This window comes from Malaclemys terrapin, chromosome 6 (genome assembly GCF_027887155.1).
Source record: "Malaclemys terrapin pileata isolate rMalTer1 chromosome 6, rMalTer1.hap1, whole genome shotgun sequence".
Classification (NCBI taxonomy): Eukaryota; Metazoa; Chordata; order Testudines; family Emydidae; genus Malaclemys; species Malaclemys terrapin.
In genome coordinates this window covers 44936388-44953122 of record NC_071510.1, presented here as the reverse complement: position 1 = coordinate 44953122, position 16735 = coordinate 44936388, and the positions used below count along the sequence as shown (strand labels likewise).

The following is a 16735-nucleotide window of genomic DNA, read 5'->3' as shown; positions in this document are numbered from 1 at the left end:
CTATCATGAGAGATTTAACAGCCTCAGAGATTCCTTTATAATTAAAGGAAGCAAACAAAACCTGTGTATTTAGTTTTACAATTTAAACATTTTAAGCTTTTACAAGAGCAAAATCATTTTAAAATTCACAACAATTCATCACTCACTTTCTGGAGATTTTTTTTAAGCAACTAAATCATTTAGTCAATGAACTAAAACATCATACACTGTCATTTACTTCCGTGAATCAAAATAATTTCATTGTACCAAACCCCATTACTAAAGAAGTTCATAAACTATTTTCAAGTGCAGGGGAAAAAAAAAAAATCACTAATGAAAGACCAAGTAGCTGCAAACAACTGGTGATAGATTCTACATCAGTAGCTAGTTACACAATATTTCATGAATCTTAAGTGGTATGTGGTAAGTGGGCAAAATAAAATGCCTCACTCCTTTTCTCATAGCACTAAAGCTATTTAAACTCCCCTTGCATTGTTTTTTAGGGTTTTTCATTTGATATTAAATCTGCATTGTCTAGAAGGGAAGAAAGGAAATGTTCTACTTTAGCAATCATCCCCAGTGCAGTGAAAAAATAAAAAGGTTTTGTTTTGTTTGTTTTTTAAAAGAGGACTGGGGAAGACGGGGTTGAGGAAGAAATAACCCTTACCCTCTTATTCTAGGCTAGGAATGACTTGCCCATAAGTGTTTGTGTCAAGATCCATGGAACTGTAATAATTTAGTACAGAAATGTTATTTTTTCAGGTGTGGGTATGTGTAATTTACATTGCTATATGCTATTAGAACACACAAATTGACAACGGAGACCTTTGCTTTTCTCTGCACACCACCACTGGTACTCTAGCATGGAAATCTGCATCAACATCAATAAAAGATTCTGGGGGGGGAAAAAAGAAAAAGCCACATTAAGCACATTATTAATAAAAAGCTTTGTGTTTAAGGAGAAACTCATGTAGTGCAAGGAGTAGAAATAAATTCAGGGTCTATCAGTCTGGCTCATAAAAGTATCACCTCTAATTAGAGATCTGACCAACTCAGGCATGAAAGTAGAAAGTTAAGTCTGGTGGGTCAGTATTGACAGACATGTTAATTTAGATTTTGAAAATATGAAAGGAAAAATGTGGTCCAACTATATAAACTTGCAATGTTTCTAAACAAGATCACATTGTTGGTAGAAGAGGCAGCGGCTTAGCAGTTTTGTTTAATTTTTCCTTGTAGCATTTTTTTTAACACCTTTCAATAGTGTATACTTTAGCTATCAATAAGCATACCTGCTTAATATTGTTTTCAATGTATTCATCTAGGTTGTTGGTTTTACTGTAGTCAGGTTAAAGATCCAGAATAATTTCAGTGCTTTTTCAGGCAACAGATAACATTACAAAAGTGATAGATGAAGGGGTGCAGGGTAATCTCAGTTAAACAGAATGAAACCATTTAAGCTAATTTTCCTCAATATCCTATTCAGACCTCTTATCTAGATATTACACCAGCCCTATTGACATTATATAAATCTGCCTTTAATAGGTCTATTTTATTGGGATCATTCCACCTTTCTGTTTTTTTCTGTCCTTTCCTCTATCAACTTTATACAATCCAATTCTCACACCCAGTTCTTCTTATTGTTGGTCTCTTCACATTCTCGTTTTTCCTTTCAAATAGGCTTCAGTCTGATATCACCTCAGTTTACTTAGTTTTTTTGTTTTATATTTATGGGGTCAGCCACTGCTCAAATAGCCAACAAACTACAGCACATCATGCATTCAGGGTTTTAAAATTGCTGACCAGTTCAAAACAGCTTTGAAATCAGCCAGTCAAAATGATCTAGATCTATTGCTTTATATGCTGCCTTGTTCAGCATGTTTTCCACAGCTATAGGAAAGACAGATTAGGAGAGCTACAGTAAATGAAAACACCTACTTTCCCAGGATGAACCCCTACAGACTTTCTTTAAAGTGGCAACCAAATACCTACCACACACACACACACACACACACACACACGACCTATTAGTGTAGAAGCATTCTTTGATGACACTACAGAACAGCAAGAAATTAACTGGGAAGTGCTCCTGAGGCCTTGCACGATGAAGGAAATGCTTTATTCTTTATCAATTTTAGTACAAGCAACTTGTCACATAAATGCCTTCTTCCATGTTCTAATTTCCAATTAGAGTTCACTGTTCCAAAGCACAGGTTACTATTTTATACCCAAATGTTTGTTTATTGCTGAACCACAGTGGAAGGACAAAGTTAATCTCATTCTCCCCCAGGTTATGCAAATAACTAGCGAGGAAGGTATAAATACATTAAGATATGCAAAAAAAAGGCATACTGGAGCTAGTATTTGAATGAAATACTAAAGCAGCTAAATTCTTTAGACATTATACAAGTGATGCATTTAGTATCTACCATTATCGATTAAGGGTAAGTCATTCGTCAGAATACACATGACAAGCTACACATGACAAGCTAAACAGTTTGTCTGACAGCATTAATTATGTAGTGTTGTAGCCGCGTCAGTCCTAGGATATTAAAGAGACAAGGTAGGTGAAGTAATATCTTTTATTGGGCCATCTTCTGTTGATGAGAGACTATAAAGGTATGTAAAGGAGCACACCTTATCCTAGGGAGATTTGCACTACATTATGAACTAGCAGAGGAATATTACAATCAACCTTTGTTTCTGTGTTACCATCAGCAGTGCTCACAGAAAGAGCTTGTGGATCATTACAGAATGTTATACCGTAGAGTGTTGTGGTACACCGAATTTTAGGCTACCACCATATAATTCTATCCAAGGCACCACTCCTGCAAAGACTTAGGCACCTGCTTAACTTCATGCACTGTGTAGTCTCATTTACTTCACATGCTTAAGACTCTGCAAGATCACTGACCAAGTAAATATAGCAACATAAAAACGCCAACTGTTTTCCTTAGCTGTGAAGACATTTTGAAATTCAATGTAGAAAATGCTCCCTCCTCCAATTATGTAAGCTTAATACCTTTACTCTTGTACCTGTTAATTTACTAGTGTATAAGAAGAATGAAACTATATACGGAGACAGACTTTCATTATTCTGTAAAAATGAAGCAAGCATTTGATTTGATGCATCTACTTAAATGTTTTGCATTCAGAGAAAGAGTATTGTGATGATCGCAAGGGGTGATTTTGAAATGAAACTGAAAGCAGTGAACAAGTATTTCTTACCACTATTCTTTAGACTTTCTTGTACAAGTAAGAGAACATCTGGTTGAGCCATCTGTGAAATGGAGTCATATAATAGAATAGAAGTTTATTAAAAATCCATCATTAAAAAATATTTTTCAAATATTTCAGTAGTTTAAACTAATACTTTCATATTGAAAAGACAGAGAAGGATCTTGTGTCTGGTGCAGGCTCACTGTGTGACCTAAGGCAAGTCACAACATCTATAGCCCAGTTTCCCCATCTGTAAAATGGGTATAAATATCCTGATCTGCTTCACAGTTGCTGGGAGGTGAGTTTTAACTCATTAGTGTTTGTAAAGTGCTTTGAGTTCATTGGATTGAAGATGCTATTAGCACAGAGTAATACCACTACTACTACTACTTTCACAACAGATTAAGATGATTTTAGTTAAGATTTTAGTTAACGATAGCTCCCCTTGGATCAATACATTTTGGTAAATACCACTTGGCATCTTTGTTATTACTTGCTTAAACGTCACTATAAAAGTCAATTAAAGTCAATTTTACATCTATAATAAAAACGTGCTTACGTACATTGGCTGGAAACTGGACATCAATGTTTACATCAGAAGTTTTGAAACCAAATCTGCTACAGGAGGAGCCGTACAGCCTTAGCGAGCAATCTGCAAAGAAAGGAATTTTTTGAATTTACTCAACATCTTAATCCAAATCTTGGGTTCCAGTGCAGCCATTTTGCAATGTCTTGCCAGCAGATTCTAGTCCTAGAACTGGTGTAGAAAGCCATCAGAGGATCACCCCAATTCTGAAGTATCTTTCAGTAGCACAACAGTTCCTACACCTTATCCCTACAGCTGATGAAGGGACTGAGGCCTCACCCAACAGGGCATGGCTTGGGCCTCCTCTAAGCCCTGCTGATTCCCAGCCACTAAGTCAGTGACAGTTGATGTAATTTAGAGCAACCTTCAGGCCAAAATGTTGGCACTACATCACCAAGCAGAACATACTGACAAAATCAAATTATATTAGTGGTACAACTTGTCAAAATTTTAGAGATTAAGATTACTCTTCTGGAGAAAGATGCTTTTTCTTTTTAGTATATTTGACAATCAAACCAAATGGCAGAGTTATACCTGGCAATTTTTGGTGCAATAAATCTTCCATCGCTGTTTTAATTTTGAGTCTTTGTTCCAAATCCTCATTATTTAAGCCAAACTCTTGCACTACATTTTCAATGGCAACGCCAATAGCTTGTATCTGGGAAGGTGTTGGTGGAGGCAGGGTAGTCAGCAGTTCTTCTTCTTGCTTTTCCTTCAAGGACAACCATATTTTAACATATTTAAATTACTCTCTTCAATTGCTTTAATGAGGTAGGGGTGGGTACAAACAACCTACTGTCATAAACATTTCTGTCTGCCCATCTATACTATGGAGCTAGTAACCAGTTTCAAACAGTTGATGTGTTAGGACACAATTAAGGTCTAGAGAAACCAGGGTAGGTAGAAAGAATCATTGTATATCATCTATCTAGATAAAGAGAGTTAGAGACTTCACGAGGCTTCAATAATTTACAAAAATCCATACACCTATATAAAAGGATAGAAAAATATCGCTTTCTCCTTACAAGAAATGGTATGGGATAATGAAGTTGAAGACAAAAGGGAAACCCAGTACATGCCTTTCAATTCCTTTTGTCTTCTGGGGCAAAGGCGGGAAAGAAGGGCAGGCGCAGCAGGAGTTTCTTTCAGTAATAATAAAATGCCAAGTGCAGTTATGCTAGCAATAGTTTTAAATAAATATAAAGCTAAAGCTGTTATTTTAATTATAGATATATATTCTCTCATACTGGAGTATTCAAGAACCTTTTCATTTTATCTAGGCTAAAATCTGCTACAGGAGGAGCCGTACGTAGAAAATGGCAATTAAAATGTTTAAATTCATTCTTACCAACTCATTTTAAAATCAAATATATTATAGCTGTCAGAACGCCAGTAAATGACATATTAAGAAGAGAGCAGATACATTATACTATAACACAACTGATGAACACTAAATATGGTTAAGTTGTTACAGCTTTTTATTACAAAACTTTAAAAGTTATGACCTACACAATAATACTGAATCATCATTAAAGGGAGCTTTCATTTAATGTATAGTTATTAGGAGATATCCGTAATATCCTAGAGGCAGTCTTGAGTTCACTCTATGCTGGAAAAAAGTCTCAAATTACTTTTGGTAAAAGCAAATAATTCGTTTTTCTTAATGTCAATGGACATTGGTAGACATTATATAGAGAAGCACTCTCTATAACACTAGCAGAATATTAAGCATGGTAAGAACAAGGCAAGACTTCAGGGCTAATATAATTGCATCATCATTAGCAGGATAACAATACTTAAACAAATATAAAGCATGGATTTGTAAAAGTGTCATTAACTCACCTTTATGTTTTTCTTGTGCTTCTTCTCTTTAATGTGCTTATGAGCAAATGTCACTGACTCAATCAAAGCATCACATAATTTGCAGATATATTTGGCTGTTGGGTAGTTTCGAGGACGCTAAAATTGAGATAATTTATTCACTAAGATACAGAAAGATGTTACCTTCATTTCACACATCTGTCAAGGTTAGTTAAATTGTCCTAGGAAGTCCAAAAGTACACCCTCCCACTTTCCTAGCCCTAGGATTGCCACCTTTCTAATTGCTCGTAACTGGACCCCCGAGGCCAAGCACCTGCTCCGCCTCTTCCCCCAGGCCCACCCCCTTCTCTGCCTCTGCTTCCCCAGGCCTTATCAGCATTGCTCGCTCCTCTCCTCCTCCTCCCAGTCAGTTGCTGGATCCTCTCAAGGAGCCCGCCTGCAGGTAGGAAGTGGCCCCAGCTGAGCAGAGGCTAGCATGACCTGGTGTCTCCCCCCGCCCTGTGGTAACCAAACTTTTGGTTTAGATGCCATTTAGGATAGCCAGGTCCCCTTTTCGACCAGACTTCCTGGTCGAAAATTGGGCACCTGGCAACCCTAAATTGCACCCGGACACAGACGCCAAAAACCAGACTGTCTGGGTAAAACTGGACGAGTGGCAACCCTACCAAACCCCATTCTTAGGGCCAAGCTATTTGAATATTACATAGAGAGATACTTGGAAATTCTAATACTAAATATAGTCAAAAGCAAGGGTACACTAATCCTCTTTTTATTCATTTCCAGCCACTGAACACCCATTTTGTTAAAATGTTATGGATTGGATCACTAACAGACCCGTTAGCTTAATAAAGTGCAATTCTTCAGTAAAAGTGCAAGCCTTTGATCTTCAATTCACAGATTAAAACCTATGTGATAAAATATGGAAATACTCTATATACAAAGAGTGTGTTGTCACCTTCTTTAGTCTGTAAATGCAGTCTCTCTTTAATCGCTCTTCAGCCTGCTGCAACCCTAGTAGTTCCTTCACTGATAGCATCGACTCATCTATAACCGGGCCTTCCATATAGTCATCTTGATCATACTCCTCTTTTCCGGTCCTTCTTGATCTCCTTGGTTTCCTATGTTTCTTCATTTCTTAAAGAGTCATCAGAACAAATATACTGTAACATCATTTCAGAGCACACAACAGAATGAGTGTGAAACTAATGCCCTAAATAAGGCAGACAAGATTTTTCTGTCCTGTGCAAGGCATCTTCTCTGACAACTGCAATACCTCCCACTTCCCGGTGGTGCATATTCATACTATATCCTAAGGTATGTTTGTTTTGACTTTTACCGACTACTGGAGAATGACCTCTGAAGTATCAACCAACAGTCTGACCCACAAAAAATCAGTAACGCTATTTAGAAATTCTTGTTTGATCAACACTGGTTAATGCCAATGGCAACAGGTTCTATGGTCAGTTTAAGACTCACAAGTTCTAAGGGATTAAGATGAGATGACATACTATCCCTACAGAATTACTGACACTGGATGAGTCCCCACTTCTGAACCTGAATATTTTAATATAGGAATTTTGATACTTCAGAATACTGAAATACCTAAGAAAATGACATGAAGGTTAGCACCCCTATACCTAAATTATACCCAGGCAGTAAAAAGTGCATGTGTCATGTATATAAGACACAGTGCAGATTTCCCCCCAGAAGTCCCTTTCCTTACTCCCACGTAAAGTATAGCCCTCATGTAAAGATACTATGGCAACATTATTTGTTTTATACCCAAAAATGCAAGTTTATTGCTCTTGTGGTATCACCCACTGTTCAACTGTACCAGTATATTGGCTACGATTGTCTAGAGACAAATAAAATAGCAAATTAAAAACAAGATAGTGATCCCTTTTAGCAACTCAGAAAAGGGAAGCAAAGCCCCTTTTTCACCTCAATAAAGTAATCCACTTGTGTAAAAATGGATGTACAACTTAATACAGCTAAGTCTTGCAAAATAGACAGTATGATAAATTTGTTGTGTTTACAGTTAAGCTTGTGGCAGAAGTCTAGGTGTAAATATACTATCTATGCTTTGTGAGCAGCTTTACTGTTGCAAAAATGCTGATAGTCACTGGTCCAAAGTGTACAAATAAAAAAAACAAGTGATCTTTGGCTCCAGCAGGAATGAGTAACTACAGGCCAGATTTTCAAATGAGAGGCAGGATTGCAGCTCACCTCTAGTTTAGGCACCTAAATAAAGTTGCCGGAACAATGGGCTCTTCCAAATGCTTTTGAAAATCTTTCTTACTCTGAAATACTTCCACAGGCCTAAGATTTTTTCCTGTATTGATTTTTAGAAGCCAACTCCAACAAGGAGAAAGAGAATTCATGCTCTGATATTTAGGAAGGTTGCCCTTGAACCCATATCTTTCAGTCTGTTGCAATAGCTGGGAAAGACAAGTCTCTGGTATTTTACTCATCTCATTTTTTTTTTTTTTTTTTTAAAGATAATCCTCCTAAGTGAATAAATCCAGTGCCCGCATCTGCTGTTCATAGCTTTCCTCCAAAAGCAGTATAAAAACACTTATTTCACTGCTGCTCATTGACAAATTAACCCAATGGCTAAGGATATGTCTACACGGCATTTTGGATCAAGCAAAAGCAAACCTCCCGGCCCACATTGACAATCTTGGCCTAGCAGAAAGAACAGGAGTACTTGTGGCACCTTAGAGACTAACAAATTTATTAGAAGTGGGCTGTAGTCCACGAAAGCTTATGCTCTAATAAATTTGTTAGTCTCCAAGGTGCCACAAGTACTCCTGTTCTTTTTGCGGATACAGACTAACACGGCTGCTACTCTGAAACTTGGGCTAGCAGGACTCACACTAGTGTTCTAAAATCTACCTGTGTAGACAGCACTTTGAAGTTGTGGCTCAGGCTGGAGCTTGGGCTCTGAAACCCACTCCACTCCTTAGGCTTCAGAGCCTGTGAAGTCAACAGCAGCTTAGTGGCCACCTTTCTTCTCTTCCCTCTCAAGAAAACAAGCCAGTAGCTCTCTAGCTTGACTCAGTCCACTCACCTGGTCAAAATATCTATTCATTCGGTTCAAGGGAGTTTTCAAACTCTGGATCTCAAGGTTCTGACAGGCAGCCATGAAACTGATCACAGCCTTGTTAGTGTCACTCTTCTATAGCTTGGCAAAGCTACCAGCAACAGAGCCCTCTCCCTGCAAACTGAGGAAGATAATACTGCATCTGTTTACATCATGGGCTAAAAACTTTTTTTTTTTTTTTAAACTTAAAATCCTGCAGAAAGTGATGGGAGAGGGGCCAGAAGACTTTTACACACTGCTAAAGAGCATGTGAATCACAGTTTCAAAATTAACAATAGTTCCAGCTACTCTAAGAATTCACCAATGCGAGATTTGTTTAGAAGCCTCTCAATAGCCAATAAATAAGTAAAAACGTGGAAAAATCTAACCACCCTCATGCCAATAGCAAGTAGGAAATATTCCTAGGAAGCAAGCGGTCTAAACAATCAGTTTCAGCTCAACTTTAAAACAATAAAATCTTAAGTTTCTAATCCTTTTGGGAGTCCTGCTTTACCACCATGTATGTAGCTTTAATGCTACTGTTCAGAACCCTGTGGGCAGCAGCGTAACTGACAAGAATAATGTAAATTTCACTCAGCTGCCATTTAGAGAAAGCTATGACCAGAGGCTGCAAGTATAACTCAACACCCAAAAGCAGACCCACACAACCCACCATTCTTGCAGCAGACAAGAGGCTGGAGTAAGGCTAGAGGAGCAGAGACCCCCATCTCCACATAGCTGCAACAAGGCTGGGTAGAGTGTGCGTTTTCTCCCTACCAGCAGCAGGCTAGTGAGGTGTCCTTCAAATTTATCTGGTACCTACCAGCCAGAAGCAGATAGTAAAAGGGAATGAGCAAGCAGGGTCTAGGCCCAGATAGTACTCTGCTAGAAAGCAAAAAGGTAGAGAAGGAACTCTGACTGACTTTTCCCCACTTTGACTTACTCGGTGTCACCCCCTCCCTGCCATTCTTTCATACTGACTCTTTAGCTAATGGCAGTAAAACATTTGAGCTCTGCAATAGTCCTGTCGTTATGCTCTTACAGAACTCTCCCTCTCCATGATCAATATAAATGCTCTGATTAATAAAATTTGGATATCAAACAAGTGACAATGCATGGAATTCTGCTGCTCATCATAAGTTAATACTAATTTTTGTGAGCACTGAAATAGCTGTTTATAAAACAACAATATGCAAAGTGAGTAAAAACTCCTATCATTAGTTGATAGGTATAATATTGGTTGAGACCAACTAAATGGTAAACTAAGTATTTAAACAGAGTATAAGAAGCAACTCATCCCATGTCCTCACTGTATCAGCTTTCCTTTAGTTTTTAAAAATGAAACAAAAAAGCTTACACCACCAAATCTCTCACAATCTGAATATTCTATCCTCTTAACACTTGGTCTGAAATTACTGCTTAATGAATAGAAAATCTAATACAGTGACTTGATCTGCATAGTCCCACTTAACTGGTATATTTAAATTTGTATGCTCATTCAGTATCGGTCAAGTACAGGAGGATATAAGCTTACAAATATTAGCTATGAATTTCCATAAGAAGCCACCAAAAGGCTCAGGGTACACCTACACTGCAAAAAAACAGCCAGTCTCAAAGCCCAGGTCAACTGACACAAGCTCACACTATGGGGCTAAAAAGAGCAGTGTAGATGTTCTTGCTTGGCCTGGAACCCGGGTTCTGTAATCCACCGCCTTGCTGGGTTTCAGAGCCCAGGCTCCAGCCTGAATGGGAACATCTACACTGCTATTTTTAGCCCCGTAGCAACAGCTCGGATCAATTGACCTGGGCTCTGAGACTTGCTGCTGCAGGATTTCTTTGGCAGTACAGACATACCCTTAGTGCCCAAGATTAAGCTTCAATCTTGAAACCTGGTTCACTTATTCATTACGGGTTGCCCTCAGTTCAGTTCTGCTTAACCAGCCGCAATGAGGCAAACAACAGCGCCTCTAGTAAAAGAGGGAGACGGTGCTTAAGCAGCTACCAGACGGAACATGGGAGCCAGAGGTTCTATGGCAGTTGACTGAGTGAAGGAGTTGAAGGGATGGGGAGATGTAATAAAAACTTAAGGACAACTAAAGGCTGATCTACGCTGGAAACTTAGATCGGCATAGCTACGTCTCTCAGGAGTGTGAAAAATCCACACCCCTGGGAGATGTGGCTATGCTGACCTAACCCCTGGAGTAGACAGCGGTAGGTCAATGGAAGAATTCTTCTCTTGACCTAGCTACTGCCTCTCAGAGAGGTGGATTAACAACAGAGATGTGAGAACCCCTCCCATCACTGCAGCAAGTGTCTACACTGAAGTGCTGTAGCTGTGCCACTGCCACATTTTAAGTGTAGACACAGCTAAAGTGTGCCACAGGGACTGAGAGTCAAAGCCAAGTCTACCTCAGGATGGACTGTTGTCAACTAGTGTTAAAGTTATCTAACTGTAGAGTACCATATTTAAAGCTTTCATACAGGAAACAATTTGTTACAGATTATTTATGCCAGTGGTTTTCAAACTTTTTGTACTGGTTACCCCTTTCACACAGCAAGCCTCTAACTGTGACCCCTCCCTATAAATTAAAAATGGGGGGAGGTAATTTAATGGGGGTTTGGGGATGTCAGCCCCACCGAGCTGACAGCTCGCGACCCCCTTGTAACCACCTTATGACCCCCAGTGGGGTCACAACCCTCAGTTTGAGAACCCCTGATTTATGCATTTGTTTTATGGTATAAGTATGATTTTTCTTGAAATATTTGGAAGACAGTTTCAGTTGAAGGACAGAAGACAAATATCCAATTTAAATGAAGAAACAAAAATGACACCCCTTCTCCCTCCCACACACAACCTCAACAACTCAAAGAATTCTCTTTTGACCTTTTCTGTATTAATGTTCCTAATCATCCTGCTAAATGTCAAATGGCCTTTATTTCTTCCTCACTTCTCATTTTCCTCCATATTTTCTCTCTTTAGTTCTTCCATTACTGTTCCATTTCTCTCTTACCAATACCTCATTAAACCCTCTCAATACCTGTATTCATCATCTTTAATTTTGCCTATACTGAAGTACTAAGTGAGGATATAAATATATAAAGCCATGAATGGTGTGAAGAAAGTGAATTAGGAAGTCTTATTTACCCCTTCACATACCACAAGAACTAGAGGTCACACGATGAAAATAAGGCAGCAGGTTTAAAACAACCATAAGGAAGTATTTCTTCTCACAACGCACAGTCAACCTGTGGAATTTGTCAGAGGATGTTGCAAAGGCCAAGAGTATAACTGGGTTCCAAAAAGAATTAGGAGACTAGGTCCATCAATGGCCATTAGCAAAAATGGTCAGGGACAACTCCAGGCTCTGGGTGTCCATAAACTTCTCACTGCCAGAAGCTGGGACTGAAGGACAGAGGATGGATCACTCAATAATAGCCCTGTTCTGTTCATTCCCTCTGTAGCACCTGGTTACCGACCACTTGTTGGAAGACAGGATACTGGGCTAGATGGACCATTGGTTTGACCCAGTATGGCCATTCTCATGTTCTAATATTGCCAGTCACCTCATTTATATCTCCAGACACAAAATGCTATCATATACCAATTTAACAAAATTCCCCTTTTATCAAGCTATTCTAGTTCTCACTCGCTAGCACTGTGCAATGGCACTGCAAATCTTTACATAGACTCATAGACTTTAAGTCAGAAAGGATCATTATGATCATCTAGTCTGACCTCCCGCATAATGCAGGCCACAAAAGCTGACCCACCCACTCCTGGAATAATTCTCTCCCTTGACTCAGCTGTTGAAGTCCCCAAATCATGATTTAAAGACTTCAAGTCGCAGAGAATCCTCCAGCAAGCGACCCCTGCCCACCAAGCGACCCCTGCCCACCAAGCGACCCCTGCCCCATGCTGCGGTGGAAGGTGAAAAACCTCCAGGTCCTCTGCCAATCTACCCTGGAGGAAAATTCCTTCCCGACCCCAAATATGGCGATCAGCTGAACCCCGAGCATGCGGGCAAGATTCTCCAGCCAGACCCTCTGGAAAAAGTTCTCTGTAGTACCTTTTAATATCCCATCATTGACCATTGTTACTAATTACCAGCAATGGCACGTTATTGACCTATTGACTAAAATCACGTTATCCCGTCAAACCATCCCCTCCATAAACGTATCAAGCTTAATCTTAAAGCCAGAGAGGTCTTTTGCCCCCACTGTTTCCCTCGGAAAGCTGTTCCAGAATTTCACCCCTCTGATGGTTAGAAACCTTCGTCTAATTTAAAGCCTAAACTTCCCGACGGCCAGTTTATATCCATTTGTTCTCAAGGAAGTTTAACAAAAGACAACATCTAGATAGCAGCTGTTAGTATAGTTAAACTTTACAAGGTTTAGCACAAGGAAAAAAAATACACTCCTCGCCCTTTTGGGGGCGAGGAGGGGCAGCAGGGGAAGAATAGAGACAAGTCAGTCATTCATTGTTCTTTTTAAAAAACTAAAACCTTTCTAAGCATGTGGTTTACAGTGTCCCACCATCAATTTAGTACTTCTCTACTTGAAGGTCAGTTTGCTATCAGGACACTTTATGCCAAGATTGGTGAATATGTCTCTATAGTGTGGATCTTCTTCTTCTCTCCTCACAGAGGAAAAGTTCCTATTCAAATCAGAATAAGCCCCCTCCCCCCCATGACAACTTCCTATTTTACACAATAGTGTAAGACTTTTATAGTTTTATTTTAAAGTTACAGATTGAAACATGTATAGAAGTTACCTGCATGAGAAGATAACATTAAGTTAGCTATTTTCCATGTTGTCTTATTCCCATTTCCTTTTCACTTTTTTTAGCTAATTTACTGAACAAGTTGTGTGTAAGTTTACCATATGGTCTTGCAGCAAGTAATATCAATCACTTGTGCAACTTCTTCAACACTGCCTAAAGATTGGAGAGATTTATATCGAGCTGTAGCTTGGAAAAATGCAGAATATTAAAGTTGCAGACTGGGACATCACACTTGTTGTTATTATATACTTGTCTAAAGTTTATAAAGTGATTAACTTATCAAACCAACAAGATGGTTTCATAGTACTACCAGTTTATAAAAACAATCTTTGTATCAAATATTGTAACAATATTGCTTAAAATGCTGCCATTGAGTACAGTCGGTACTTTGCAAGATAGAAGTGTTAAGGAACAGAAATGGTTTTATTTAGTTTTTTGCATTAACAGTGAACCTTAAAGTTGTACTTTCTGGACAAGCACACAGTAATCGATTTTACTTTAAAAACTATGTAAAAAAATGTGTTCATTACCAGAGTTTCCTTTCTGTGTGTCTGACATTTCTTCATTTAAGTCTTTCTGAAGCTGTCTTCTGACATTTCTGCTTCCTGCACCTTCTACCTCATGAAAAGAGTCTTTTCTTGTCCTGTTAAGCACAGGAATCCCAACTGTAGATTTGTACTCTCTCCAGCTGTCTGAATTGCCACGATGGTCATCGGATATCCATTTCTTAATTTGGTCTTTTTGGGTATCATTTATCCTTACCCCTTGGTTGTGACCCATGTTTTTAAAAGAATTTGAGCTACTCAGAATACTATGTGGTCCTTTTCTGGGACTGTTTCCACAGTGACCTTGTGATCCCTTTTTCTTCGGAAAGCCCATATCTATTTTTTTGCCATGTCCATAATCCTCCATGGGGTGATAGTCCTGTTGTAAAGGGTTCCTCTTCAATTCCTCTTCATCTAGAACTCCCCTCTCCTTTTTTCTTTTGGCAAAGCAAGTTTTTGCAGCATCTCCCATTATAATTGATTTTCAATATAATGATTTGCACCTGGAAAAAAAGAAGGTGGTAGTTTTAAATAATCAACTGTTTAACAACAGATTAAAGAGGAATAAAAATGTAACAGGTTTAGCAAATGAGTAACTCATGGTTTTCCTCAGTACACCTTGCACATCGTATAAAGACTAGAGCTGGGCAATTTCTTTCCCCCAACAAGTGGTAAATTTACCAAAATATGAATATATCAGGGCACCAAAACTATTTGCAAATATGGTAAATAGTTTTAATCAAAAAATAAATTTGATGAAACATTTTATTTCAACATTCGTTTTGAAACAAAATGTTTTTTTCAAATTAGCAATCAACTTTTTTGTTTTGACCTATCCACCCTTCCCCAACCCCACCTTTTGCTTTTGGTGATAAATCCACAAACAAGATCTATATCACTAAATGTCAAGTATTTGCATTTTCTTTTTACTGTATTTCTTTATTCTGTATCAAACCAATACTACTAATTTAATTTGAAACTGAACTGTGCCTGTCATCAATCTCCCCCCCACCCTCAGGCTTTAACTCAAATTTAAGACAACATTTTGAAGGGCTAAACCCAGGGATGAGTAAACAAAACATGTCACCCAACTGAAAATTATTAGATTTAGATACAGCAGCACACACATAGAGGAAGAAAAGGCTAAATGTACAAAGATATATATAGACACCTAAAGATGCAGACAGGCACTTTTGAAAAATCCAATGAGGCACCTAACCTTCTGTCTACACTACAATAAAAAAAAACTGAGGCACTAACTCACAGACCCTAGGTCAGCTAACTCAGGCTTGCAGAGTTTAGGTTGCAGGGCTAAAAATTTCAGTATAGATGTCCAGGCTGGAACCTGAGCTCTGAGGCCCCCCCTCCTGCTTGTGAACACTGCAATTTCATACCCTTGCAGGCTGAGCTGCAAGAGCAGCTGTGGCCATGCTATGGGTCTTTTATCACAGTGCAGATGTACCCTGAGTGAGTTAGCTTCCTAATTGGGACTTCGGTGACTAACCTGCTGAAATGCTTTCATAAATCCTACTAGGCCCTACACCTGCATCTTTAGGAACCTAAATACCTGTGTACATCTGACACAAAGTCTTGAATTCTCTCTCTCTCATATATTTTATGAACTTTTCTATAAATAAAATAGGTTATTTTCAAATGAAGTGGTCTAAACCACACAGATGTTGCACTTAAAATTAAAACATAATAAATTAGGTAAATACCTAGATGGATGTACTGATACTAAATCCATGATTACACAGTGTTGTGGAGCTCCACAATTGCTCCAGGCTACTGGCTAAAAAGAGAGTTTTACACCCTTCAAAATAATCTAAGGAGTGTGTGGAAAGTTAACAAAGAATCAGCCATACAACTATATATTAGTGATCTAGTAACATGTTTTATAGTTGTCCCAGAAAAACCCAAATACACATCCAACCAGGGGAGATTATGAAATGCACCACACACAGGAGGAAGCTGAGAGTCAAAGTACAGGAGGGGTTTGCCCTACACTTAGGCAGGAATCACGAGGCTGAGCTGTCAAGCCGCTGCTGCCTTCCTGGCAGGGCACGCCCGCGTTCTCCATCCTCCCCGCCCCCGCAGGACCTGACGGGCTCCAGCAAGGACAGCGGATACGCCAGCCCCGCTCGCAGCGGGCGGCCCTGGCCCAGACACTCGCGCTGCGAACTGCCGACCCGTGAGGCCACCTCACCGGGCCGGCAGCGAGGGGGGCCCGCCGCCCCCGGGGAGCCGGTCCCCGCAGCGCACAACTACCGCCCGCTAGGGTCGAGAGGCCGGGCCAGCAACGGGGGACGAGGGGTTAGCAAGAACTCAGGGGCCCAGCCCCTGCTCCCGTGCCTGCCCCGGCACGGGGTTCCCCGGGGAGTGCCAGGAGCCGCGGGGCAGCGAGACAGGCCGGGCCGCAGGGGGGAGGGGGAGTAGGGACATAAGGCCAGGGGGCGGGGAAGCTGCTCCGCAGTCACCGCCGGGGGGGGGGGGGGGTCAGGCTCGCGCGCTCGGGAGCCCAACAGCCGCGGAGGGGTCGTGGGAAGTGCTCAAGCAGAGCTGCGGCCCCGGGAACGACGCTCACCCTCGGCTCTTCCGGTTATTGCTCCCTCTTCATTGTGCCGACTCGAGGCGGAAGCGCCTGAAGTCCTGCACAAACCCGTCCGCGCAGCCCTTCCGGAAACGCTCCCCCTCCGTCATCACGCACCTCAACCTGCCCGGCGCGC

General features: G+C 40.2%; 1 protein-coding gene across 4 annotated transcripts in view; it reads right to left on the bottom strand.

Annotated features, from left to right (window-relative positions):
* TUT7 (terminal uridylyl transferase 7) overlaps window positions 1–16668 on the bottom strand; it is a 48547-nt gene extending 31879 nt beyond the window's left edge. For 2 of the 4 annotated variants that reach the window (XM_054031656.1, XM_054031658.1), the window contains exons 1-8: window positions 16594–16668; window positions 13995–14512; window positions 6558–6736; window positions 5624–5740; window positions 4316–4493; window positions 3759–3847; window positions 3205–3256; window positions 805–874 (exon numbers count right to left, since the gene is read on the bottom strand). In XM_054031656.1, the coding sequence (XP_053887631.1) occupies window positions 805–874; window positions 3205–3256; window positions 3759–3847; window positions 4316–4493; window positions 5624–5740; window positions 6558–6736; window positions 13995–14481 (1172 nt within the window). In that variant the 5' untranslated portion in view covers window positions 14482–14512; window positions 16594–16668. Of the gene's footprint in view, window positions 1–646; window positions 767–804; window positions 875–3204; window positions 3257–3758; window positions 3848–4315; window positions 4494–5623; window positions 5741–6557; window positions 6737–13994; window positions 14513–15727; window positions 16545–16593 lie in introns of those variants that run through there. The other 2 variants (XM_054031657.1, XM_054031659.1) reach the window with 2 other exon arrangements.
* Window positions 16669–16735: the final 67 nt, after the last annotated feature.